This window comes from Saimiri boliviensis, chromosome 6 (genome assembly GCF_048565385.1).
Source record: "Saimiri boliviensis isolate mSaiBol1 chromosome 6, mSaiBol1.pri, whole genome shotgun sequence".
NCBI classification, from domain to species: domain Eukaryota; kingdom Metazoa; phylum Chordata; class Mammalia; order Primates; family Cebidae; genus Saimiri; species Saimiri boliviensis.
Genome location: NC_133454.1, coordinates 84538108 through 84565099, shown reverse-complemented (window position 1 = coordinate 84565099; position 26992 = coordinate 84538108). Strand labels below are relative to the sequence as shown.

The 26992-nt window shown below is 39.7% G+C and overlaps 2 protein-coding genes across 10 annotated transcripts in view; one reads left to right on the top strand and one right to left on the bottom strand.

Moving 5' to 3' along the window:
* The first annotated feature begins 724 nt into the window (after nt 1-724).
* On the top strand, nt 725-26890 carry CYP2R1 (cytochrome P450 family 2 subfamily R member 1). Of its 9 annotated transcripts, XM_074401127.1 has the most exons (6): nt 12195-17635; nt 21120-21261; nt 24219-24371; nt 24744-24851; nt 25437-25766; nt 26604-26890. In XM_074401127.1, exons 1-6 carry the CDS (start codon nt 17294-17296, stop codon nt 26777-26779), a joined length of 1251 nt encoding a protein of 416 aa, XP_074257228.1. In that variant the 5' UTR covers nt 12195-17293; the 3' UTR covers nt 26780-26890. The 9 variants fall into 9 exon arrangements, with proteins under 9 accessions (XP_074257232.1, XP_074257231.1, XP_074257228.1 ...); XM_074401131.1 differs by lacking the exon at nt 12195-17635 and adding an exon at nt 725-837 and having other exon boundaries at nt 24219-24851; XM_074401130.1 differs by lacking the exon at nt 24219-24371 and having other exon boundaries at nt 12193-17635.
* The window catches only part of PDE3B (phosphodiesterase 3B), a 237028-nt gene continuing 217530 nt past the window's right edge, over nt 7495-26992 (bottom strand). Inside the window, exon 15 of the mRNA XM_074401124.1 lies at nt 7495-7655. Coding sequence (XP_074257225.1) covers nt 7495-7655 — 161 coding nt within the window. The remainder of the gene's footprint in view (nt 7656-26992) is intronic.

The window sequence follows — 26992 nt, the reverse complement described above, 5'->3', positions numbered from 1 at the left end:
CAGTTCACCTGCTGCCCACTACCCGAGGTGAAAGCCCAGACACCCCACAGCCCGTCCTGCAGCCCCCTCCAACGGAACACAAGGGGCTCTGCAGGCTCGAAGGCCCAGGTGTCTGCACTCAGCTAAGGCTATGCACTGTCATCCCTGCTTAAGGTGTTCGAAATGCGCGGCTCTGGGGTGAGCGGGGCCTCGCCGCCTCCCAGCCATCTCGCTAACTCGCGGACTGTGACTGCCAGAAGCAGCCTCACGAAGGACCCGCACACACGCCAGCAACGGACGCAGTCTTGGTTGATATTCACGTCTCGGACACACCGACCATCATTCTGTACACACTTGCCCTCCCTGCAAGTGAAACTTCTTTCCAAAATGGACGCTTTGCAGGCATCCGGCCCCGGAGCCGAGCGTAGGTCCTGAGGCACAGCGAGCCCCGCCGCCTCCCGGACCTGGCTACCGCGATCTAGAAGAGGATCCGCCACCTGGTCAGGCCGAAAGACACCCGCGGCCGTGGAGCCCCTGGACCTGTGCACCTGGGCGGCGGTTTGCCCCGGGGTCGTCCGGTCCGCTGGCCGCCGCGCTTTCGCCGCCGGCAGGGGGCGCTTCTTAAGACACTTTGCTTGCTCCTTGTGCGATCAGGGCCCAGAAGGGCAACCTTTTCTAAGGCTGGCGCTCCGCAAATGCTCCCAGAAAAAGCGTTTAGGAACTGATTTCATTCCCTGAAAACTGCTCAACCAGAAATCCCCATGTGCTGACCGTCCAGTGCGTCCTCAGACTTCCAAAATAAAAGCCACCCTGCAGAAGCCAGTGGACCACGCCAGACCTAAGCATAGCAAGCAACAGGTAAACCTGCGGGGATCAATTAGGTTCGGACCCAGCAAATCAAAACCGTTTTGTTGCTGCTGCCTGGGTGCAATCCCCCAAACAAGAATAAATCCAGAGCACATCTGCATTTTATATCTGATCTCTCCTTAGCTGGGAAAGCAAACTGCTGGGGCAAAGACTAGCTTCGTTTTATTTGGTGAACAAAATCAATTTTTCTATAAAGGTGTCCTGCAAGGCCAGAACTGGGGTGAGATGAGTAAGGCATTTGTTTCCATTGCAAAATTTAAAGGGGTGCCAAGAATCTTAGCAATCCAGAGTAATATTTTAACATAATGTCTTTAATGATAAAAATGAGTAAAAAAAATCTAGGACAAACAAAATAACATCTAAACGTGAAATAGGCTCTGACAGGGCCAGGAATCGGGTGAGGTGAGTGAGGCCAGCTCGTGTAAATGCCACCTCCTGTCATGTCTTCATTAAAATGCTAATATTTTGTTTTTTATGGATTTTTAATTTCCATTTTTAATCATATTGCTGTTTTAGTCATCTGGGGCTGCCATAACAAAATACCATAGACTAAGTAGCTATAATTTCTCACAGTTCTGGAGGCTGGAAAGTCCAAGATCAAGTTGTACAACCATTGGGTTTCCAGTGAATGCCCTCTTCCTGGCTTGCAGATGGCTGCCTTCTTACTGTGTTCTCACATGGCAGCAAAAGAGAAGAAGTAAACTTGTTGGTATCTCTTCTTCTAAGGGCACTAATTCCATCATGGGGGCTCCCATTCTCTCGACCTCATCTAAACCTAATTACCTCTCAAAGGCCCCATCTCCAAATACTATCATATTGGGGGTTAAGTCTCCAACATGAATTTTGGAAGGACACAATTTAGTCCATAGCTATTGCACTTATTTATCTTAATTTCTTCGGTATTCAGGGTTCTCCAGAGAAACACCGTGTGTGTGTGTGTGTGTGTGTGTGTGTGTGTGTGTGTGTATGTGTATAATTATATTTATTATAAAGTATTGGTTTACACAATTATGTGAGAAGTCCCACGATCTTTCATCTGCAAGCTGGAGACCCAGGAAAGCTGGTGGTGTAGTTTGAAGGCCTGAGAGCCAATGGTACAGATTCCAGTCTGGACCTAAAGTCCTGAGAACCATGGGCCCCAAGAGAAGGAGGCCAATGACCCAGCTCAAGTGGTCAGGCAGACAGAGGGTGAATCCAGCTTTCCCCAATCTTTTTGTTCGACCAGTCTCTCAACCAATTGGATAATGCCCACACACTCATTCACTCAAATCCAGTCCTGCTTACCAGCTTTTTCTTTTTCTTTTTTCTTTTTTTTTTTTTTTTTTGAGACGGAGTTTCGCTCTTGTTACCCAGGTTGGAGTGCAATGGCGCGATCTCGGCTCACCGCAACCTCCGCCTCCTGGATTCAGGCAATTCTCCTGCCTGAGCCTCCTGAGTAGCTGGGATTACAGGCACGTGCAACCATGCCCAGCTAATTTTTTGTATTTTTAGTAGAGACGGGTTTCACCATGTTGACCAGGATGGTCTCGATCTCTTGACCTCGTGATCCACCCGCCTCAGCCTCCCAAAGTGCTGGGATTACAGACTTTAGCCACCGCGCCCGGCCCTTACCAGCTTTTTCAAGTGCCACCTCTTCTTCCAAAGTTGAAACAATTCATGTGATCCATTTCTTCTTGGAGGAGCTTTTTACCCTTTTGAATCAGTATACTTTGTGACTCAGTTTGCCTTGTGACTTCAGCTTTATGGAGGGCCCCAAAAAATATTGTTTTGTAGATTATTCAGCTTTTTCTCATTGTTAGGGTGGGAGTGATATGCCTTTGCTGCTTTCTACATTGTAAGCAGGAACAGAATCCTTTTAACACCATTTTAACATTTTTAATCGCACAGTTTAGTGGCAATAATTATATTCCCAATGTTGTGCAAATCATCATCATCATCCATTTCCAGAATTTGTTTGTCATCCCAAATGGAAACGGTATTTGACAATAATCCCCACTATTCCTCCTACCTGTCCCTGGTAACCTCTATGATACTTCCTGTCTGTATGAGTTTGCCTATTCTGGGTGCCTCATATAAGTAAAATTCTACAATATTTGTGCTTTTCCATCTGGCTTTCACTTGGCATAATGTCCTCAGGATTCATCATGTTGTAGCATGTGGCAGGTATACAATTATCGATTTGAGTCTATGCTTTCAATTCTTTTGTGTATTTTCTTAAAACTATCATTTTCTAAGTTGGAGGTTATTTTTATTTTGAATGTCATGTAAACTTATAAACTAAAAACTCATACTCTAAAATTCAGAAGAGAAAAAAAATTATTCTTATACATTTACTGTATTTCCTTCCTGGATTTTATGCTCATTTATTTTGCTTTAATGATAGTGTGTTATGTAAGATTTCCTGGGAAGCAAACTCTGAGTTGGAGATTTGTGTGGCAAAAGGCAATTGAGAGGAATCCCTGGTATCAACACCTATAAGGGAGTGAAGAAAGTAGGGCAGAGAGAAAAGTTGAACTGTACAGGAAAGACCTATCTCACAGGGAGCTCTAGAGCTCAGCTGGAACTTCAGAGTTGTACCAGCTTCAGGCAAGGGGCCTGAGCCTTTATGCCTCACTGAAATAGAGCCAGCTTCATTGGCATATTACCTGTGTAATTACACAGGGCCCCTACACTCAGAAGGGCACCATGCTTAGTTTAATACTCTGCTGTTACTTTCATGAAGTTCCTAATAATTTTGGAGCAAGAGGACCCACATTTTCCTTTTTCATTGGACTTTGCAATTTATATAGCTGGTCCTGCCTTCGACCATCCATTCAATGAGAATTTTTCCCAGGAAGGATCTAGACCTTGATCAACACAACTCCCTCTGGCTGAGAGCCGTTCTCAGAAATTGACTCATCTGATAGCTTTCAGCCACCATACTCCAGTGGGGCTGGAGTAATGCAAACCCCTGAGATTTGGGCAGTACACAACAGCATCCACTACAAACAGCTTCAGACATATACCACTTTCACACAGCTGTAATTATGGCGTATATATACACACTTGTCTACTTTGTACCTATCACATCACAGACATTTTCAGTGAAACTGCATTTTCATAGCTATGCCTTTTAACTATGTATAATATTTCAAGTGTAGATGTATTTTACTTCATAATTTCATTTCCCTCATCAGTCATTAACTATATATATTTTACTATTTCATTGTAATTTTATTACTAGAATCTCAAATTTTCTGTGACAACAAGGGATAGAAACTTATCTATTGATTTATTGTTGGTCAGTTAGGTTTCTAACTTATTCCTATATAAGTTATATTATAATGAACATCTTTCTTCAGAGTTTTCCATGTTTGAGATTATTTCTTGGTATAGATTATAGAATTATTAGATAAGTTAGGCCATTTTTGTGGCTTGGATAGAAATTGCTAAATTGTTCTTCAAAAAAATCAATTAGATATTTTATTATCAATATCAAATATCAATAGACAAGGGAGTATCTGTTTCATGGCATCATGGCCATTATTGTGGGTTTAAAATTTTTTTCTGCTCATTATATTTTTAAAAATATTATTCTTATTTAATAGGCAAAATAGCACTTCAAAGTTTGCCAGCAAATTACTAAGAAAAAATTGAAAAATTCAGAAAAGTTGAAGAACTCATACAATGAATACCCATGTAACCAATACCTAGACTTTAAAATTTTGCTATATTAGCTTTAACACATATTTAGATATCTATTCATCCTTCTGTATATGCATTAATGCATATTATTTTAAACTTATCTCAAAGTCAGTTGCATTCAGCAGGACACTTCACCTCTACACACGTTGGTATGCATATCTTAAATACAGTTCAATATTCACGTGCTGGTCCTTTTTAGGGAAAAAGTTTCAATACAATGAAATGCATAAATTTTGAGCATACAGTTTGATGTGTTTTGAAAACCACATACACCTACAAAATGTAAACCTACAATAAAATAGGATGTTACCATTATGCCAAAAAGTTGCCTTATGCCCCTTTCCATCAAACCCTGCCCCCAGTACCTGCCCCACCTTCCCAAAGGCAATTACCATTTTCAATTTTTAAAAAATCATAGTTTACTAAAGGCAGCTCCAGAACTCCATACAAATGGACTCATACAGTACGTAGGCTTTGAGATACACATTTTTCACTTGGCATGTTTTTGAGATTCATCCATATTGTTTTGTATACCAGCAAGTTTTCCTCTCCTGTTTTATTGCTGAGTAGTATTCCATTGCATGAATATTCGCAGTTATTTATTGATTCTCCTGTTGATATATACCTGAGTTATGTCTAGTTTTTGGCTTTTCTGAATTATGTTGCTGTGATTTCAGAAATACTTTATTTTGCATTTTTTTATTATGAGTAAAGCTGTGCCTTTTCATGTTTGTTTACCCATTGTTAATTCCTCTTTAATGAATTATATATCTACTCATGGCCTTTGTTTAATAATTTCTTGGAATTTCAAAGTTGTCTTGAACGTTTTTAAGAACTTTTTAAATAGTAAATGTATGGGTGGGCATGGTGGACATGCCTGCAATCCCAGCACTTTGGGAGGCCAAGGCGGATGGATCACCTTATGTCAGGAATTCAAGACCAGCCTGGCCAACATGGTGAAACCCCGTATCTACTAAAAATACCAAAAAAAAAAAAAAAATGCTGGTTGTGATGGCAGGCACCTATATAATCCCAGCTACTCAGGAGGCTGAGGCAGGAGAATCACTTGAACCTGGGAGGCAGAGATTACAATGAGCCAGGATTGCACCATTGCACTCCAGCCTGGGCAACAAGAGTGAAACCACTTCTTTAAATAAATAAATAAATAAATAAATAAATAAAAGTAAATGTATTATGTCCATAAGTATCTTACTTGTAGTTTGGTATTTAACTATTTTCATAACTGTTATTTGGGCAGTAATAGCTAATTCTCAATATTTAATTATAAGATAGAGGTTCTATTTTCTAATATATTCTAAAATAACCTGAGAGGATTATTTATATAATATTTTTAACAAATTTTTGTTCTCTTGAGAAATTTAATACCACTCTTGCCAGAATACACACCACACACACATATCCATATTCTCTCACACACAAATCTTTACAAAGAAAAAATAAGTGGTTTAAATTGATTTTAACTTTATATGTAAGTTCTATGATATTATTAGATTCATAGCTGAGACCAAATTATAAAGTTCTGAAATTAATGTCACATAGCCAAAATGCATTTTTTCAAAATTTTCATTTGCCCTAGGATGATAATTACTGTAAAATTGTACTTTAGAGCTTAGGTTAAAATACTGCTTTTAGACCAATCCATGTGTAAGACAATATAAAACCTGGCCCTTTGTCTATATCGACACAGTTTAAAGATCTCTAATTAACTGGAGTGTACCAAATGTACAGAGATTATGGTTTTTAAAGGAGACAGCCAAAAGCCTTCTATCAAAGGGCCAATTGAGAGAGAACTTAAAAAGGAAATAAAATGACTGCTAGCTTGCTGTGTATTAGGTTATTATCAAAGAGAACTATATTACTCAGAAATACTTGAGCAGCTGATGAAAAACAAAAATAATAATAATAAAAAGAGAACTATATTACTTCTCTTTGAGTAGGGTAGACTATCGAATCCAGGTAGTAGGGTACCTAGATGAGGATTCTGCTTAGTGATTTGGCAGTAATCTAACAATTCAGAATTTGGAAATCTACACCAAGGAAATTCTTTCAGATGTAGAGAATACTGTATGAAAGAGGACGTTTATTATAACACTGTTTAAGTAGCTTTACCACAAGCAAACCCAGTGATAATTTGTATTTAATTATAAGATTGTGTTCTAAAGGTATCAACACAAAAGTATAATGAAAAGTACCCAAACTAAAACTGGAAACCAAACATTAGATATTTATGTTTTATCAATTATTAAACTTGAATTCAGTAATAATATTCACCATAGGCTTTAACTAAAATGTATTAGCCCACAGACTTCTCATATTCCTGCTATATTTGCTAAGACACCTGGTTCCCTAAGGCAATGAATGTACTCAAGAGAAAATATAGCCAGATCTTTCTGCTTGGACCAGACTGATTTGTAATGAAAGACATCAGGACAGAATATAAATTATCCAAAGATACTGTGTGGGAAACTTCCAGTTTTGCAGGAGAAAAATATGTATTTCCCCACTTATTTCAGAGTAAATCATAGAAATTTTTAAATAACTAAATTCATTAAAGTAAAAGAGAAATTTGCAATAGCAGAAAATTTTCTCTACTTACTTTATTCTGTGTCGACAAATCAGCTTAAATAAATCAACCTGTTTTGCTTAACCTGGAACTCAAACATCTGCAAATTGACTTAGATTTGATCCCAAACCATGTTCATTCTACCTGTCATGCAGACAGCCAATTACTGAAATGACAAGTTTTGCAGTAGAGAAAAAATTTATTCACAGGACAGCCGGAGAAGGAGACAGTAGAACAGTTCTCAAATTCAGCTTCCTGAAAATAAGACTTAGGGATACTTATTAAATAAAGAAGCAGGGTGATAAAAAGCATGTGGAAAGATAACTGGCAGTTTGGAAAAATGAGGTCATCACTGATCCTGCATTAAGCATAGTCAAAGTTCATGGCTCTTCACAGGACACATGTTCAAAAAATGGCATAATTAGCATGATCTGAGGGTGGAGTTTTGGGTCCTCTGACATCAAAAGGTCACCTTTCAGACGTCTGTGCAGGCTCAGCCAGAGGATTTCAACTGGTTTGAACTGGACAGGGACTGCCATTCCTGAAAAAAATCTTAAGCAATCATTACCATGGCGACATATATGTCAGAGGTATTATTTAAAAGGAAGCTAGTGAAGGCTAAGTTATAGTGTTTAGTAGCATGGCTTTCAGTTATGTGGGTTAAAAAAAAGCAAGCAACTCGATTTCAGATTGAATAGTATTAGATATCCAATCTGAATAGGTTTATACTCACTCTCACATAGTTGAGACAGCCTGGAAAAAAAAGAAAGAAAAAATCACAGCCCTAGGAGTCAATATGCTATGTTGTTTTTTTTCTGCCACCAGCTCAATGTGTAACCTTGAGTGAGTCATTTGTCTTCTCAGGCCTCAACTTCCACATCTGAATGTAAAATACAGCTTTTGGATATTTCTTCCAATTTTGAAATTCTGTAATGTTGCTGTAAAGGCTGTGCCATGTGAACCCTACACTACTTTTATAATACCAGGTCACACTATGGCTTCCAGAAGTATAGCTAAGAGGTACAAGAATGTGTCATTGAGGTGTGAGGCACAATCAGGAAAATTACTGCTCCATTGCCTGGACAGGAAAAGTGTACAATTCTCAGAAGAGACAGGAAAAGGAGGTGAGGAGCACTATGTCCTTCAGACCAGTAGGGATTAGTCCTTCTTCTTTAAAAGAGGCTTGCATTGTGTCTGGGCCCTTGCTTCTCTGTGAACAAGTTCTCTGTGGATAGCACCATGTGCTTCTGTAGACAAAAGCTTCCCAATGCCGTTGTCTGATGAATCCCCACAAGGCAAAACACATCTTCTGCTAGAGCCTAAAAACTGGCTTGAAATACCCCCCCAGAGGGCCCTCTAAGGAGGAGTCTTGATGGGAGAGACTATATCAGGTAGACCCAGCCATCATCCAGGATGGATTCAGGACCCATGATGTGCCTAACCACATGTGAGAGTGTTAAGATTAAGAGGAAGAGTAATACAGGGATCCTATCCTCCAGAAGTCTAGGGCTATTCTCATTAAATGATAAATGTAAAAGAGAAAGCCTGCAAGGTGAATGCTGAGCTAGGTGATAAGAAGTGTAAATGCTGGAGGGGCTCACAGGCAGAGAGGCATTAGGGCCAGAGCATTTGGATAAAGCTCTGGAACGGAGGCAGTCTAGAGCAGGCCTGAGGAAGGTGTATGTGAGGATGCGTAGAAATTAGAAAGCTGGGTATTCCTGTGGAAAGTCTAACTGACCTTCTCCTGCAGGCCCAGAAAATGCTCTATTTTCTATCTGATGTTTAAAATGCCAGTCTCTAAAACCCCAGAGAAATAAACCTTCTGTACCACCAACCATCTGCAAATGTCCCTTCTGAAGACCAGAAGACAATTTTCAAAGCTGTTGAAGAACATGATCTGAGTGTGATGACCCAAGATACAGTACAAAGATACAGGCCCAGGTTGTTCACATCTGAGAGGTACACAACCTCCACAAATGACACTAAAGAATTTCTCAATTTACATTCCACAATGATTAAAAATTTTGGGGGGTGGGAGGTTCAGAGGCAAAGGCCAGATGACTCTCTTCTTGTGTCCTCTGAGGGTACTGACCTGTAAAACCAGGTAGAAAGGGGCCGGAGGCATCCTCCCTAAACTTGGTAAGCCACTGCTAGGAGGCCCCCTTCATCATCATCAGGGTATTAGAGATCCCAAAGAACATTTTCTAAATAAACAAAGTTAATTCTTCAAGTGCTAAGGATTTTTTCTGTCTGTTGTGGAAATTTAGTCATATCTTTCAAAAATACATATATGCTTCCCTGTACTCTTCTTTTTTGTTGTTGTTGTTTTAGTTTTCTCTTTAGGTCATATCCAGACTATGTGGAAAGGGGTTCTAATCACCATTTGCGTCTGTAGTTGCAGCATTTTAATTGATACTACCTTGCATTTTATGTCCCCAATAATTCATCTTGCCAGTCTTTGCTTTTTTTACACAAATGTTATTTTTTTGTCTTTTTATTATTGCATTTTAGGTTTTGAGGTACATGTGAAGAACATGCAAGATTGTTGCATAGGTACACACATGGCAGCGTGATTTGCTGCCTTCCTCCCCTTCACCTATATCTGGCATTTCTCCCCATGCTATGTCTCCCCAACTCCCCACCCACCGCTGTGCCTCCTCTATTTCCTCCCAACAGATGCCAGTGTGTGATGCTCCCCTCCCTGTGTCCATGTGTTCTTATTGTTCAACACCCGCCTGTAAGTGAGAACATGCAGTGTTTGATTTTCTGTTCTTGTGTCAGTTTGCTGAGAATGATGGTTTTCTGTTTCATCTATGTCCCTACAAAGGACAGGAACTCATCATTTCTGATGGCTGCATAATATTCCATGGTGTATATGTGCCATGTTTTCCCTGTCCAGTCTATCATCGATGGGCATTTGGGTTGATTCCAGGTCTTTGCTATTGTGAACAGTGCTGCAGTGAACATTCGTGTGCATGTGTCCTTATAGTAGAACGATTTATAATCCTTTGGATATATACCCAGTAATGGGATTGCTGGACCAAATGGAATTTCTATTTCTAGGTCCTTGAGGAATCGCCATACTGTCTTCCACAATGGTTGAACTAATTTACATTCCCACCAACAGTATAAAAATGTTCCTATTTCTCCACATCCTCTCCAGCATCTGTTCTCTCCAGATTTTTTAATGATTGCCATTCTAACTGGTGTGAGATGGTATCTCAATGTAGTTTTGATTTGCATTTCTCTAATGACCAGTGATGACGACCATTTTTTCATATGTTTGTTGGCCTCCTGTATGTCTTCTTTTGTAAAGTGTCTGTTCATATCCTTTGCCCACTTCTGAATGGGTTTGTTTGTTTTTTTCTTGTAGATCTGTTTTAGTTCTTTGTAAATTCTGGATATCAGCCCTTTGTCAGATGGGTAAACTGCAAAAATTTTTTCCCATTCTGTTGGTTGCCGATTCACTCTAATGACTGTTTCTTTTGCTGTGCAGAAGCTGTGAGGTTTGATTAGGTCCCATTTGTCTATTTTGGCTTTTGTTGCCAATGCTTTTGGTGTTTTGGTCATGAAGTCCTTGCCTATGCCTATGTCCTGAATGGTTTTGCCTAGATTTTCTTCTAGGGTTTTTATGGTGTTAGGTCTTATGTTTAAGTCTTTAATCCATCTGGAGTTAATTTTAGTGAAAGGTGTCAGGAAGGGGTCCAGTTTCTGCTTTCTGCACATGGCTAGCCAGTTTTCCCAACACCATTTATTAAACAGGGAATCCTTTCCCCATTGCTTGTTTTTGTCAGGTTTGTCAAAGATCAGATGGTTGTAGATATGTGGTGTTGCCTCCAAGGCCTCTGTTCTGTCCCATTGGTCTATATCTCTGTTTGGTACTAGTACCATTCTGTTTTGATTACCATAGCCTTGTAGTATAGTTTGAAGTCCAGTAGTGTGATGCCTCCCACTTTGTTCTTTTTGTTAGAATTGACTTGACTATGTGGGCTCTCTTTTGGTTCCATATGAAGTTTAAGGTGTTTTTTTCCAGTTCTGTGAAGAAGATCATTGGTAGCTTGATGGGGATAGCATTGAATCTGTAAATTACTTTGGGCAGTATGGCCATTTTCACGATATCAATTCTTCATAAACATGAACATGGAATGTTTCTAGTTATCCTTGAAGAGGTCCTTTACGTTCCTTGTTAGTCGTATTCCTAGGTATTTTGTTCTCTTTGTAGCAATTGTGAATGGCAGTTCATTCTTGATTTGGCTCTCTTTAAGTCTGTTATTGGTGTGTAGGAATGCTTGTGATTTTTGCACATTGATTTTGTATCCTGAGACTTTGCTGAAGTTGCTTATCAGTTTCAGGAGATTTGGGGCTGAGACGATGGGGTCTTCTAGATATACAATCATGTCGTCTGCAAATAGAGACAGTTTGACTTCCTCTTTTCCTATTTAAATACCCTTTATTTCTTTTTCTTGTCTGATTGCTCTGGCTAGAACTTCCAGTACTATATTGAATAGGAGTGGTGAGAGAGGGCATTCTTGTCTCGTGCCAGATTTCAAAGGGAATGCTTCCAGTTTTTGCCCATTCAGTATGATACTGGCTGTTGGTTTGTCATAAATAGCTTTTATTATTTTGAGATACGTTCTGTCAATACCTAGTTTATTGAGGGTTTTTAGCATAAAGGGCTGTTGAACTTTGTCAAAGGCCTTCTCTGCATCAATTGAGATAATCATGTGGTTTTTGTCTTTGGTTCTGTTTATGTGGTGAATTACGTTTATGGACTCGCGTATGTTGAACCAGCCTTGCATCTCTGGGATGAAGCCTACTTGATCGTGGTGGATAAGTTTTTTGATGTGCTGTTGCAATCGGCTTGCCAGTATTTTATTGAAGATTTTTGCATCTATGTTCACCATGGATATTGGCCTGAAGTTTTCTTTTCTTGTTGAGTCTCTGCCGGGTTTTGGTATCAGGATGATATTTGTCTCATAAAATGATTTGGGAAGGATTCCCTCTTTTTGGATTATCTGAAATAGTTTCAGAAGGAATGGTACCAGCTCCTCTTTGTGTGTCTGGTAGAATTCGGCTGTGAACTCATCTGGACCTGGGCTTTTTTTGGGTGGTATGCTCTTAATTGCTGCCTCAACTTCAGACCTTGTTATTGGTCTAGTCAGGGTTTCGACTTCTTCCTGGTTTAGGCTTGTGAGGATGCAAGTGTCCAGGAATTTATCAATTTCTTCTAGGTTTACTAGTTTATGTGCATAGAGTTGTTTGTAATAACCTCTGATGATGGTTTGAATTTCTGTGGAATCTGTGGTGATATCCCCGTTATCATTTTTTATTGCATCTATTTGATTATTCTCTCTTTTCTTTTTTAAGAAGTACTCTTAAAATTAGAATGTACTGTTAAATTAGAATGTTACTGTACTCTTAAATTAGAATGTTCTTATATAATTTTAATCTTCTTTGATGAGGCTGTTCATTTAATGAGAACATGAATTAATGTGTTCTGTTGTCATACACATGATACTCTCAGGCTTTGAGATGTGTAGAATTGATATTCTCTACCCTAAATTATCTCAGACTTCTGTGCTTCTTGGTTTGTTACATCTATATTTTATAATTATAGTTTCCTTTTTTATTATCAGATTGTCAGCTGTCTCCAGAATTGTTGGTGTGGTTATCTGTAACAACAATTCAATCTACTGTTTACTTTGCTTCTTCAAATCTACTTTTTTCAGAAGCACAATATAAGAATGTTTATGAAACTCATTTGCAAAGCAAAAATAAGAAAGCTTTAAATTAAGACTTAAATGTCTCTCTGAGTGGCATTCATGAATTTTAAATGGAGGATTTTGTTACTTTACTTTCCCTTCACTCAGTGTCCCATATGAGACCAGTGGTAGGAAGAATTTTAGTAACATCTTCCATGAACACAACCATGGGAAGTCCCGGGGTATAAGCTGGTTGTTTGGTGCAGACTATAATTACTGAGCCTCAAGACTGATCACATTTCCTGTGTTTTGCACACTTGTAGAGCTGTTTCTTTACTTCAGAAAACAGAAATGTTTGGCATCTTGGATACGTAGCAATGTTTGAAAACATAAATACTAAATTTACTCGTGATTATTTGACTGGTCTTGGCATCCATCAGCAGACTGTAAAACCCAGGAACATAGGGACCATGACTGATTTTGCTCACCATTGTATCTCTAGCACCTAATCTAATAGGTGCCCAATACTTTTGTGGTGAGTGGCTGAAAGAATACATGGCAAGTCAAGAGCCCAGAATTCTGGTTCTACTGGTGCTATCTTGTGTGACCTTGGACAGAACACTAAACTTCCTCTGACTCTCTGTTACTACATTTGGAAGAGGGTCTTCAACAAGATCATGAACTGTTCGTGCACTTTTAGATTTCTATTTTTTTGAAACTCAAGGAAAGGAATGCAATATATGAAGAACAGAAGATGGCTCAGTGGGGAGCTGGATGGGAGGAAGTGGCAAGGATTGGTTAGCTGAATATCTCTAGGAAGTGGCAAGAATAACTCCTGTTTCTGAGAAATGTGATTTCTCTAAGTTGATCTAGCCTTTGGAAAAATTGTGAAGGAAAAGAAGTTTCTCCGTAAAACTTCCTTTCCCCTTCTGCATCCTCTTCTTAAATCCCCACACTCGCCACCGTCATCGTGACCATGCAACCACCTCCAATAAATCAATATCATCATGTCTCCCATTCAGTCTTGCCTACAAATGTGGGATTAAATTCATGCATGTATAAGCAGTTTTAGGAACTTCCTATTACTGTACTCTCCCTCCACCAGGGATTGCATTTTCCAACTTAGCCTGCTATAGGGAATGTTCAATTTGGATAAATTAATTTGTGAAGACTGAGCTTCAGGCAGTGGGGTGGGGAGGGCTTTTTAAAGTGGTCACAGGGAGACTTTCATATGATCCCTAATCTCACCCAGAAGTGCCCAAGTGCACAAACACAGTTTCTACTCACTATTTTGTAATCAAAGTCTTCATTTGGGTACCCTACCTCCCAGCATGAGGACTAAAATAAGGCAAGTGAATAATTCACCTTGGGAACAGAATTTAAGAGGGCTCCAAGAAGCTCAGAATCAAGATAATACTTTAATGCAACATTTTCAAATCAAAACTGAGGCAAAAAGCCATTATGAACAAAACATCAAATTTTTAATAAGGCAGGATCAGTATTACCAACATTTTTCTTTTAGTTCAGGCTCCAATATGGTTCAGCTTGGCACTTCCTCTGACTCTCAGTTCCTTCTATTCTGATGAAACAGACTGAGAGTGCACATAATAAAACATGCAAAGGAGGCACATTTGCACTGATTGCATCACTCTATGTTGGGAGCTCTCTGGGACAATATCCATGGCCCAGGCTAGGGCTATAGCCATTCAAGAACAGAAGGGGAGCCCATGAGAATTTCACTTAACACTGCCCCTCAGGATGAATTCTGGAACTTCAGTTCAGTTCCCAAAGGCCCAGAAAGCAGCTCTGATTCTGGCACAGCATTGCTGTTCTCTGTTAAAATCATTAATGTTCTGCACATAGAAATGGCAGAGCCCTGTACAGGGTATTCACCCATTCCACCCTGAGTACTGCAGATAAGATCTCAGTCATGAAACCGCGAAATCCTTCATTTCCTGCTTCCCCAAACCTTCCTGTCATGATAAAAGCCAAACATTGTTGATTGTTTTCTATCACTCAAAGAGGAAATGCGGGGTGCGGGAGAGGGTATTTCTCTTTATGAGCTAAGGGAACATAATAAACTGCTACAGGGGAGGTTCTGTGTCCAGAAAGACTTATAGCTATTCCTGAGAATCCCCCACCTACTATCTCTCAAGGGGCGCTGGCCTGTGGCGGAGTAGGAAACATCTCATCAGTGCAATCAGTCTGCATCAGGGGTAACTCAGCTCTCCTCTGCTATGTAGCCAGGGGAAGAATGCCAAAGAAGGAAGGTTCTTTAATTTAAGTGAATTGGAGGATATTTTTGTAATGAAAATTAATCCTTTCTGAAAATAAATGATGGCAGGGGGCCCACTCCAGAACCAAGTACCTGTACTGCATAACGGCTGTGGCCAGACCAAAAACTATAAGCCTCGTGGTGCTGCAAAGGCAGGGTTGACCTCAGGCATCCCAGAGGTGATATTCCACAGCTCCTGGTGCCTCAACAGCATTGCCTCCCACCCACAGTCCCAATATCCATCCTGTGTCATCTCCACTGGCCTTTGGTAAGAAATTAGAGACAAGGTTTAGCAATGATTTCACAATTATTTTTTATTTGATTAGATTAATAACAATTTTGAGGAATCTCTTAATAGGCATTCGTAATAGGCAGTAGGTAGATATTCTGTGGCTGGAGATCCTGTGACACATACTCTGTGGGGGTAACTTCAGTCCTTAGGGATGGTCACAAACCAGTTAAACAGAAAAACTCAAAGGCCTAACTTGCTGATTTCCACTTCCATACATCTTGCATAGGAGATGTAGAGAAACTGGAAACACTGTCAGAGGACAGGGTTTGCTTAGTATATGAAGCCTTTGTCCTTGGTATTTCCTCTGTTTGAAATATTTTCCCCCATGTCTGCCTCAAGTTTCCCTTCTACAGTAGGCAGAATAATGCTCCCCTCCCCAATATGTCCACAGAACCTGTAAATATGTTAGGTTTCATGGCAAGAGGAATTAAGATTGCAGATGGAGTTAAATGGCTAATCTGCTGATCTTGAGATGGGGATTATCTAGATGGGTCCAATATAATCACAATGATCATAAGTGGAAGAGAGAAGTAAAAGAAAGTCAGACAGACAGCAATGTGGGAAGGAACTGAACTGACATTAATGGCCTTCAAGAAGAAGGAATGGGGAAGAAAGCCAAGGAATGTGGACAGCCTCTAGAAGCTGAAAACGGCAAGGAAATAGATTCTCCCCTAGTCTCTAGAAGGAATGAAGCCCTACAAACACCTCTCTTTCAGCCCAGGAAGACCTGTTTTGGACTTCTCACTTCAAGAATGGTAAGAAAACACATTTGTGTGGTTGTAAGCCATTAAATTCGTGGGAATTTGTTACAGCAGCAGTAGGAAATGAATACACCTCTTTAGCAGTTGATCTCAGCTTCAACATCATCTTCTTAGTAAGACTTTCCTTGACACCCTTCAACAGCTGTAATTATCTCCCCAACCACCAGGCATTTTCTATAACACACTTTTCATTTGCTTATGATTATCTAAAATTATTATTTCCATGTTATTGTTCTTCCCTCTCCTAAGAATGTAAGTTCTAGAAAGGTTGGGACTTTGTTGCTCTTATTCACCTATGTATTTCCATTGCTTAGAACATGGGAACATTGTAGACATTCAATAAATATTTGTTGTGAATGAGCCATAAGCTAATGTGAACCATAAAACTCATGCCACTGCTAAATCACATTTAGAGGGCAGCTGTTAGAAGAGTCCCAAACCCAGTAAGTCCTGCATTGCAAGGAACTGTCGAATAGAAAACAGGAATAAAAACTGTATTAGCATGAATAATTACAAAATCAGTTTGTTAACTCCAGGCAGTAGAGGCAGAAAAATAGTAAATACTCTTCGTGAACAAGTGCAGACAAGAATCCCGTGACTGCCAATAAGTAATCAGACTGGAAAGACCAGAGAGGGGTCAAATATAGGTAAACTGAGTTAAGCACATAAACTGCTGAATCATCACAATTTTGAAAAGATCACACACAAAGCACATAAACAGGAGAAACATAGATTAGTAAAACAGGACAAAACAGTAAAATTACTTTCTTTTACTACTGATGGATCAATTTTCTACTGGAAATTCTGAAAACCATCAGGTTCAGCTAAAGACTGCAGTGTAGATCATCTCTCCAGTTTTCCTAGTCCAAAATGAATTAAGTAGACCTGGTACTTAAAGACAGTTTAAGAAAGGGCTGGCCATAGAGAAGCAGGATCCACCTAGCCCCAGTGAGTGAGGCCATCCCAACACATCGTCAATGCCCTGGTGTAAACATTCTGGAAAACTGTCTCCTGGCTCAAGGCCCCGCCTAGAGCCGCGCGACTTCCGAATGGTAGCACCCGCGACCAGCCCCGCAGAACCGACTCCAAGCGGCGCAAAGCTAGAGAGCAGTTGTCCCGAGGGGGTGTGAGCTCTAACTCAACCACCCAATGGCCACGGAGCTAGGGCGGAACCTGAGGAGATCCTGCCAATGGGAGTGCGGCAGGGTTGCCGTGAGTGCCCGGGTCTCAAGGCTGTGCTGGAGTTCGCAGCCCCAGCCCGGGCCGATGTGGAAACTTTGGAGAGCTGAGGAGGGAGCGGCGGCGCTCGGCGGTGCGCTCTTTCTGCTGCTCTTCGCGCTGGGGGTCCGCCAGCTCCTGAAGCAGAGGCGGCCGATGGGCTTCCCTCCGGGGCCGCCGGGGCTGCCATTTATCGGCAACATCTATTCCCTGGCAACCTCGGCGGAGCTTCCCCATGTCTACATGAGAAAGCAGAGCCAGGTGTACGGAGAGGTACAGTCCCGACGCGACCTGGGCAGGGAGGGCCGCCCCGCCAGGCTGGCCAGGGCTGATTGGGGCCTTCCTGGTTAGACTTACGGCCGCTCCTGACCCGAGTAGCCAGGAACTCTCCGTGTGCCGGCTGCCGTTTGAGGAAAATCCACTTCCCGGGTCTGGGAGGGAGAAGTCCAAGACGCCGCGCCCGCTGGGACGGAAGCCCCGCCCCTGCCGGTGCCCAACTCCAGGCCGAGGACCCAAGGCGATCCAGGCCTGATTTTCCCGCCAGCGCTCGAGCTCTTGCTCCTGCGCCTGCGCCGTTTGGCCGGCCGTGCCGCCGCTTCAGGTTCTGGACTGACGCCGGCTTTCAGGCGCGGGCGGCTTGCGTGTCGGCCTCGCAGCTCTGTGGAAGCTGCACGCGGCCTGTCGGAAAATCAGGGTGTGCTGAGTTCTAGATGGTTAATGGCAGGTTCTTTGATGTTTGCAGTCGACGAACGACTGGTGCAGGCGCTTGCTGTGAGGATGGAGAACGCAGGGGAACACCCCTGACTGAGAAGCGGGGCCTGGGAATTGATTGTGAACGTGTGAATGGATTGATGACTAAAATCCGCTGCGGGGGTCCTGCAGCACAGACGCCAATGCCGGTCCGACTGGCTGGGAACGGCCCCTTAGCAGATACTTAAAAGGCGCCTGCTGTGTGCCACTGTCACTGCCAACTTGGTGACTCATTTAAAACTCAAAACCAGCCGGTGAGGTCGGTACTTCGCTCCTCCCCATTCTACGGAGGAGAAAGCAGCACGGAAACGCCCAGTGACTGGCAGAGGAAAAGGCGACCTCCGCTTGGTTGCGGGTGTGCCGACGTCTGGAGAGGGCAGCAGTTTCCAAGGGTCCTGGCCAGAGCTCACCCATTTTGTTCTGAATTACACTTATTTATATGCAACTACAGGCCAGGCTCCTGCCCGAGCTTCTCAGCATGTGCTGTGTGGTTCAAAGTAGAGAGAAAAAGAGTGCCCCAAGAAAGACATCATGTAGTATGGTCCCTAAAGACTTGGTATGGTTAGGATAGTGGCAGTTAAGGGATGCATTCCAAATGAGGAAACAAACCAAGCAAAGGTGGAAAAGTGTGGCAGTCACTTAATGGTTTTCATCAACAGCACTTTGCACATTTGTCTGTTATTTGCACTTAGACCGTGGTGTTATATGCTTAAATGTATCTATCCACGACTATTAATTAATTCAACATATATTTCTGTTGTCATATGCTGTGCACTGTCGTTAAGTGCTAGAGATGTAGCAGTGACCAAAACAGATTCCTGCCCTTATGTACCTTACATTCTAGTGGGAGGATGATAGACAATGGAAACACAATTAAGTAAATTATATAATATGTTTGAAGAGTACAGAGTAGGAAGTAAACTAAATTAGGATAAGGGAATGGAGAATGCTGGGGGGCAGGGTCAGATTTTAAATTGGTTAATCAGAATCAGTCTTACCATAAAGATAGCATCTGAACAAAGACTTAAAGGAAATGAAGGAACAAGCTATGGGAATATCAAAAGGAAGAACATTCTAGACTGAGAGAAGAGCAAGAAGAAAGGTCATGAAGCAAGAGAATGCCATGTTGAGAATTACCTGTAAAAAGACAAGGGTGAAATTAGGGAAACTAGTTAGGAAGTTGTGGTTATGACGTAAGGGAGAAATGCAGGTGACTTAGACCAGTCACCTGCAGGTTATAAGAAATAGTCTGATTCTGTTTATATTCTGAAGGTAGAAACAACATGGCTGCTGAGCAGTTGGATGTGGAGTTTGGAAGAAAATGATGAGTCAGTGTTGGTGACTGCAAAGTTTTGGACCTCAACAACTTGAAGGATGTATGGAGTGGTCATTAATTGGGAGAGTGAAAAATTATGGGTAGGGCTGGTTTGGGCGAGGGAAAGAGACTTGATGATCATGAAGTGATCTAGAAGGCGGCAAGGAAAATGTTTTTTGTATTCCTGTTTACATCTCTACTAGCATTATAATTAGCTCATAATTGGCACTAAAATTATTAAATAAATCAAAGAATATGTAAGCTAATCTTGGATAGATCAACGCTAACCTTCCATAGATCAAAGCAGTTTAAGTTTTCACAATTTCATTTACAAACCTTTACCAAAAGTCCTTGAAAACCATGTATACAGAAATAGATACTAGTTCAAGTAAAAATTTCTCCAGTTCTACCCTCAAATAGAGGACCATCTCAGATTCTTAAGTAAAGGTGGATTGTGTAACAGCTTTCTCAAGCCATGGCTCCTCCTTGACTTTTGTAATCCCTGGTGTCCACAGCTTGAAGCTCTATCCTGAAGTTCTCTTCTGAAATACATTTGCTCTCTGTTCTGCCTTCACAGTGATACAACTTTAAGTTCATGGCTCTTTTACTATTCTTGTGAAATCCCATCTTTTTATTGTCTCTGCTAAAGTTGACTTCTGCAAAGAGACTTTCCTTTAACAGGACTACATTACTGCTTTGTCCCCACTTTGCTCAGCTAGTAGCCATTCCCTTTTACTTAGAACTCTTCCACTGTCACTTTTGACTAATACCACTGCTTATGGCAGGCAGTCCCTGTTCTTTTCCCAAGGTTTTGGATATACCTACTGCTCAGTTGGCAGGTCCCACCCTTGGGCCAAAGACTCTGGTGGCCCCATTACTCAGCTGGTTGATGGTTACCACTTGGCAGACCTCATGATCTTTGCTGATAGAACTTTCTACTGAACTTCTCTCACTGGACTAGGCCCTTATATTGGGTTAGCTAGAATAGACTGCAGGAGGTGTGAAATTGTAAGTGAGCCTGAGGTGAGGCACAGGGAGGACAACTCCAGCAAGGCATGGAATGGATCCTGTTTGCCTTCCCCTTAACTGAGAGGCAGCCACCTAGCCTTTGTGGTAAATGCCTTTCCTCCAAGGTCAGGTTCCCTTAGGGCCCTCTCCATTCACTTTGTGGAATTGAGAGCCAAATACAAATGGGCTTAGTTACAATATGTTTATACTTCAAAGTTGTCTCTCAGGTCTTTGACAATCCTCTCCCTCACTAGCCTCATTCATCTTGTAAATAAAAGGAGATTCCTAGATATCATTGAACAGTTTGGGGTGGAATGAATCATAAAAGAGCAGATATATCAAATATATTTTCTCTGGCAATACTGAAGCCCAAATAGGTTAAGTGTTCTGCCCAGAGTTTCTTACCTGTTTAATGTCAAACCTTAAACTATATATATATTTTATATATATATATATAGTTGGTAAGATTGTGACTTCAGGCACTGAATGCATAATGAAATCACAATTTTACATGCCTTATAGGAGGATACTCTGAACATTGTCAGTTGAGTAATAACTGCCTACATTTTCAGGGACATAACAAATCCTGGAAGAGGTACACTTACCACTTATAGATTTTCATGGTTATATTTCTCCATATATTCTGCCATTTAAATATTGTTTTTCTTTTCCTCTTCTTAAAAGATCTTCAGTTTAGATCTTGGAGGCATATCAACTGTGGTTCTAAATGGCTATGATATAGTTAAGGAATGCCTTGTTCATCAAAGTGAAATTTTTGCAGACAGACCATGCCTTCCTTTATTCATGAAGATGACAAAAATGGGAGGTATGTTTATTTTCACCTATTTAGTGATTTACTAAGTTATTTTGAATCACATCTTATTTTAAGTTTTAGTACATAGAGTTGGATTATTTTGTACTGATCAACAAGAAACTATTTATTTATAGAACCTAGTATTTGAGGACCTTTCAGGCTGAACTACATTCATATTTTAGACTAGTACATTGCTAATTCTATCAGCTCTAGTAAGTACTATAAATAATGTTTTAAAGAATCAGCACCTAATAGTGAAACAAGTTAGGAATAAACACACATTTGGACTTGAATCAGAAGTGCCCTTTTGAACCCATCTTGAGTACTTGACAACATTTTTACTATCATTTTACTTATAAGGTTACAGAACTTGAAGCAGCTTTCCTGACTGCTAAGCACTGTGATTAGTAAGTGCAGAGTTGCACAGTTTGTGTATAGGACTAGCATTCTATATTGCTTAGTGTTGATCAGTGTTGGAGATTCCATATTCAACAAGGGGGAAAGACTGCAAGTTGACAAAATTGGTAAGAAGAAAGCAGCAACAGACCCCCTAAAATAGAATGTTCAAATTACATACAGTGGTCTTAATAGTTAATAGTATAAGAATTTTTACTAAAGTGGTATCCCAAATTCTCTAATGTGAGTTTCATATTTAATTTCAAAGAAAAATTTAATATATTGCTTACATGGGCTAAAAATAAAGACATTGGTTAAAAAGACAAAAATAAAAATCCTATATTGCATCACAAAGCAAATCAACTAATACAGAGAAAACACCAATTGTAAAACTGAATTCTCAGGCCAGAGTATAATGATACTTGAAAACAGTAATATAAATAAAAAACAAACCTCTAACCTCTTAAATACTCTTCTAAATATCAATTAGACCAAAGACGAAGCCACAATTATAGAAGACCTTTAAAAAGATGATGAAAATGAAAGATAATATAATCACAGTAATATTTGAGACAAAGTATATATTTTTCAAAGCTGTAAATGTATTGTTTAGACTATTTTTATCATAAAGCATTCAACTTAAGATTTTTAAAAAGCAGAACGTTATGTATGTTCTTTTAAGGGACTATGTACTGACCTTGGAAGTAGAAAATCATGGCCACTATTAAGCCCACTGTGTGAATGAAAAAAAGTTGCCCTTTGGGTAGATCCAGCCTCATGCCCAGGCAACAGCTTGGCCAGTGTAGGGTTATAATAAACAGTGCTCTTCTGTATCTTCTTGTTTATATACCCCATGTACACGTATTTCTCTAGGGCTGGTTTCATCTTAGCACCATTGCACTAGCTGTTTCCTCTAACTCCAGTGGTCTTTCCTCAGGTATTTGCTTGTTTCACTCTGTCATCTCCTGTGAGTCTTTACTTAGATGTCATCTTCTTAGTGAGGCTTTTGCTGACTACCCTATATCTTTTTACTTGCTATGAAATTTATTTGTTATTTTGTCTGTCTCTCTTAATCAGTGTGTAAGCTCTGAGAGAGTAGGAATATTTGCTTCTTTTGTTTCCTGATATATTTCTGACACTTAGAACATTGTCTGGAACATAGTGGGTGTTCCACAAAAATATGTTAAATGAATATTTGTTGAATGAATAGTCATCTGGGAGTATAGAAAAAGAATGGACTATGGGAATGTAAGATTGCTACATAACACTAATGACTTCCTTACATATGATAACTTTTTAATAAGCTCTAGATTCCAAAATTATTGTACAGAGTTGTTGGAATGTAAATTTTGTATGCACCTCATGTACACAAGAGGTTGTAACATTTTTCAGTGTGGGTTGATTAGTCCATTTTGTGTTCCTATAAAAAAAAATACCAGAGGCTGGGTAACCTATAAAGGATAGAGATTTAATTGGCTCATGGTTCTGCATGCTTTATAGGAAGTGTGGTGCTGGCATCTGCTTCTTCTGAGGCCATCTGCTTCTGCTGAAGCTCATGGCAAAAGGCATTGGGAAAAGCCAGCATGTCATATGGCAAGAGTGGGAGCAAGAGAGTGAGTAGCGGGAGGACCTAAACTTTTAAACAACCAGATCTTGCATGAGCTAACTGAGAACTCACTTATCACCAAGGGGATGTTTTAAGGCCATTAATAAGGGATCTGCTCCTATGATCCAATCAGTTCCCACCAGGCCTCACCTCCAACATTGAGAATCATATATCAATGTGAGATTTATCATAGGTAGCCAGTAATGAGTGAAATTTTGAGTAAAGTATATATTACATAAATATGTGTACTGAAGATGTTGAATTAATTTAAGGGAGAAATTTTCCATAGTAGCCACATCAAAACAGCAGATACACTGTGAAGACTCTGAAATTTTAAGGTAGGCAATATCAGCATTAGAAAAGTTTGAGCTTCATTTTGCCCTTCTTTTGACTTCAGCATTTCACTAAATTCACAACTCATTCAGAGTACCCTTGCCTCTGCCATAGTTACTTTGTTGTCTACCATATCCCTTTAAGAGGAGGAAATATATATTCTAAAAGCCATTATCTTTTAAGCAGAAAATTTATAATTCTAGAAGGATGATTTTTTAGGTATTTGTTTAGTCTAAGAAAAAATTTTGCCCATAGAACATGTGGTCATTTGTCTTTTGTAAATTAGGCTTCTAGTAAAAGTTGGAGAATATAGTCACCCTGGGCCTATTTTACCAGATTAAATTACACAAGACTGACTAGCTTCTTACAGTGGTACAATTATAAGTCTTTTCTGTACAATTATAAGTCTTTCTGGCAGAAAGACTTTAGTATCCAGACAAGGAGTAGAAAAACTTTATCTGTTTTAATACTCTGGCTAATGAGTTACTGAGAACAGGACCCAACCATGTAGTTATATAGGAGGACAATTTGGAGAAGAATGACTAACCATCCATTTAAAAAATTTTGTTCCCTCTCAGCTGTTAGATACAGAGAAGTAGAAATTATACAATATTTTAATACCTTGTTTTTTCAGGCTTACTCAATTCCAGATACGGCCGAGGATGGGTGGATCACAGAAGAATAGCTGTAAACAGCTTTCGATATTTTGGATATGGCCAAAAGTCTTTTGAATCTAAAATCTTAGAAGAAACCAAATTTTTCATTGATGCTATTAAAACATACAAAGGTAGACCTTTTGACTTTAAACAATTAATAACAAATGCTGTTTCAAACATAACCAATCTGATTATTTTTGGAGAACGATTCACTTATGAAGACACTGATTTTCAGCACATGATTGAGTTATTTAGTGAAAATGTGGAACTAGCTGCCAGTGCCTCAGTCTTCTTATATAACGCCTTTCCATGGATTGGCATCCTACCTTTTGGAAAACACCAACAGCTCTTTAGAAATGCAGCTGTGGTCTATAATTTTCTCTCCAGACTTATTGAAAAAGCTTCAGTCAGCAGAAAGCCTCAGTTACCTCGGCATTTTGTTGATGCTTATTTAGATGAGATAGATCAAGGTAAAAATGACCCATCGTCTACTCTCTCCAAAGAAAACCTAATTTTCTCAGTGGGTGAACTCATCATTGCTGGAACGGAAACTACAACCAATGTGCTTCGGTGGGCAATTCTTTTCATGGCCCTTTATCCTAATATTCAAGGTGAGGATTCTCTTGATAATCTCATGGTCTGTCCTTACATTTCGGGTTCATACACGTTTTTGAGTCTTGGCCATGCACAATACGTTTTCTTTAGGAATCCTGCTGTGCCAGCCAAGGGTAGAAATATGTAATATTTACAAAAAAGTTTTCAAATCTATTATCTCAATTCATGTAAAAAAAAATCTCTGAAATAGGTCTTATTATGCCTATTTTATAAATGTGGAAAAAGGTTGAGTATCTGCAAGTGGCGGAGCTGGAACCTGAACTCTGATTTTTTTTAATTAAAAAATTAGTTTTATGCTTTACTATTTTTCTTACTGAGAGTGATGTTACTCCAATTCTAGATTTATTTAATGTTTATTCTTATTACTTCTAAGTCAGTTTTGCACAGTACAACTACCCAGAGCACTGGCTACTATTAGCATATATTTCAGTTGCACTCCCAGATAATAAAAAAATCTGAATCTGGGTATATCCATATCCTATTGTCTGTTATAGGTTATTCTTTATTTTATTCCAAAGGGAAATAACTTTAGCTGTAATTCTAAGAATTGCATAATAACTTGAATACTTTTTCTCCGACAGGACAAGTTCAGAAAGAGATTGATTTAATTATGGGCCCCAATGGGAAGCCTTCTTGGGACGACAAATGCAAAATGCCTTATACTGAGGCAGTTTTGCATGAAGTTTTAAGATTCTGTAACATAGTTCCGTTAGGGATTTTCCATGCAACCTCTGAAGATACAGTTGTACGTGGTTATTCCATTCCTAAAGGCACAACAGTAATTACAAATCTTTATTCTGTACACTTTGATGAAAAGTACTGGAGAGACCCAGAAGTATTCCATCCTGAGCGATTTCTGGACAACAGTGGATATTTTGCCAAGAAGGAAGCTTTGATTCCTTTTTCCCTAGGTAAGTGAACTTTCACAGGGGCGTAACTTTAGAATAAAGGATAACAGTAGTTCATTAGATATAGCATCTTAATCTGAAGCATCCTGCTATAGAATTAAATATTCTAAATCTAAAAACAGCACTGAACAGGAGAGAATGATTTAATTGGAAGTAATTAACACCTGCTTTTGCTTAAAATAAGCCATAGTTTATTAATTAGAGAGAAACTTTTGAGAACTCCTGGCTTCTTCTAAAACTCTTTTTGCCTGTGGCTCTTTGGCTTATAGTCAAAACTTGTGAATTGAGAAGTCAGTAACAGGTAGGTTGAAAAACTGAGACCCAGAGAAGGAAAAAACACAGTCACTTAAGTAAAACTAGAATCTCATTCTCTTGGCTTCTGGTTATTGTACCTCCTCTTCAACTAGGAAAATATTGCTTCTCCTGTGAAAAGGTACACAAGACCCATGGAAGATGGACTAGAAACTCTTCCCCTTCAATGGGGAAGACTACACAATTAGTTCAAATGAAGTGGACTTTTCTTGAGCAAAATATCTCACCTCAAATTAGATTTTTCATGGCATATTTTAGGCTCTGTTGTACAATACAAGGGAAGTGGGAGTTGGAACTAAAGTCTTACAAAAGTCCATTTATTGTCGACAAAAGGAAGTAAAGGAATGGGTTCTGGGAGATGAACTGTCAATTTCTATTATTTGAGATTTAAGAAAATCCTTTAATAAACATAATTCCCTCTCACTTTCTTTAAATTCCAGATTTTCGGAATTACACCCAAATATTAGACATTAATTTTGTTAAATATTGGAGGTTTAAAAAATTATTATATCTGCTTTTTCTGTTTAGGAAGAAGACATTGTCTTGGAGAACAGTTGGCTCGGATGGAAATGTTTTTGTTTTTTACAGCATTGCTTCAGAGGTTTCATTTGCATCTTCCACATGAACTAGTTCCAAATCTGAAGCCCAGGTTAGGCATGACGTTGCAGCCCCAACCATACCTCATCTGTGCTGAAAGACGCTGAAAGTGCCTGGATGTTTTGGGGAACAAGGGTGTATATTGCCTTATGCCTGAACTTTGTTTAATCAAATCAATGTGTGTATTAGAATAAAAGTCACAGCGTTATAAAGCCAAATGAACACAGATGTGTCTTAAAATAGTATGAGAGCAGTAACAAACATTAGCTGTGATTGTTTTCAAGATTTTATGACTTCTGGGGTAAGATTCTCTGTTGAGA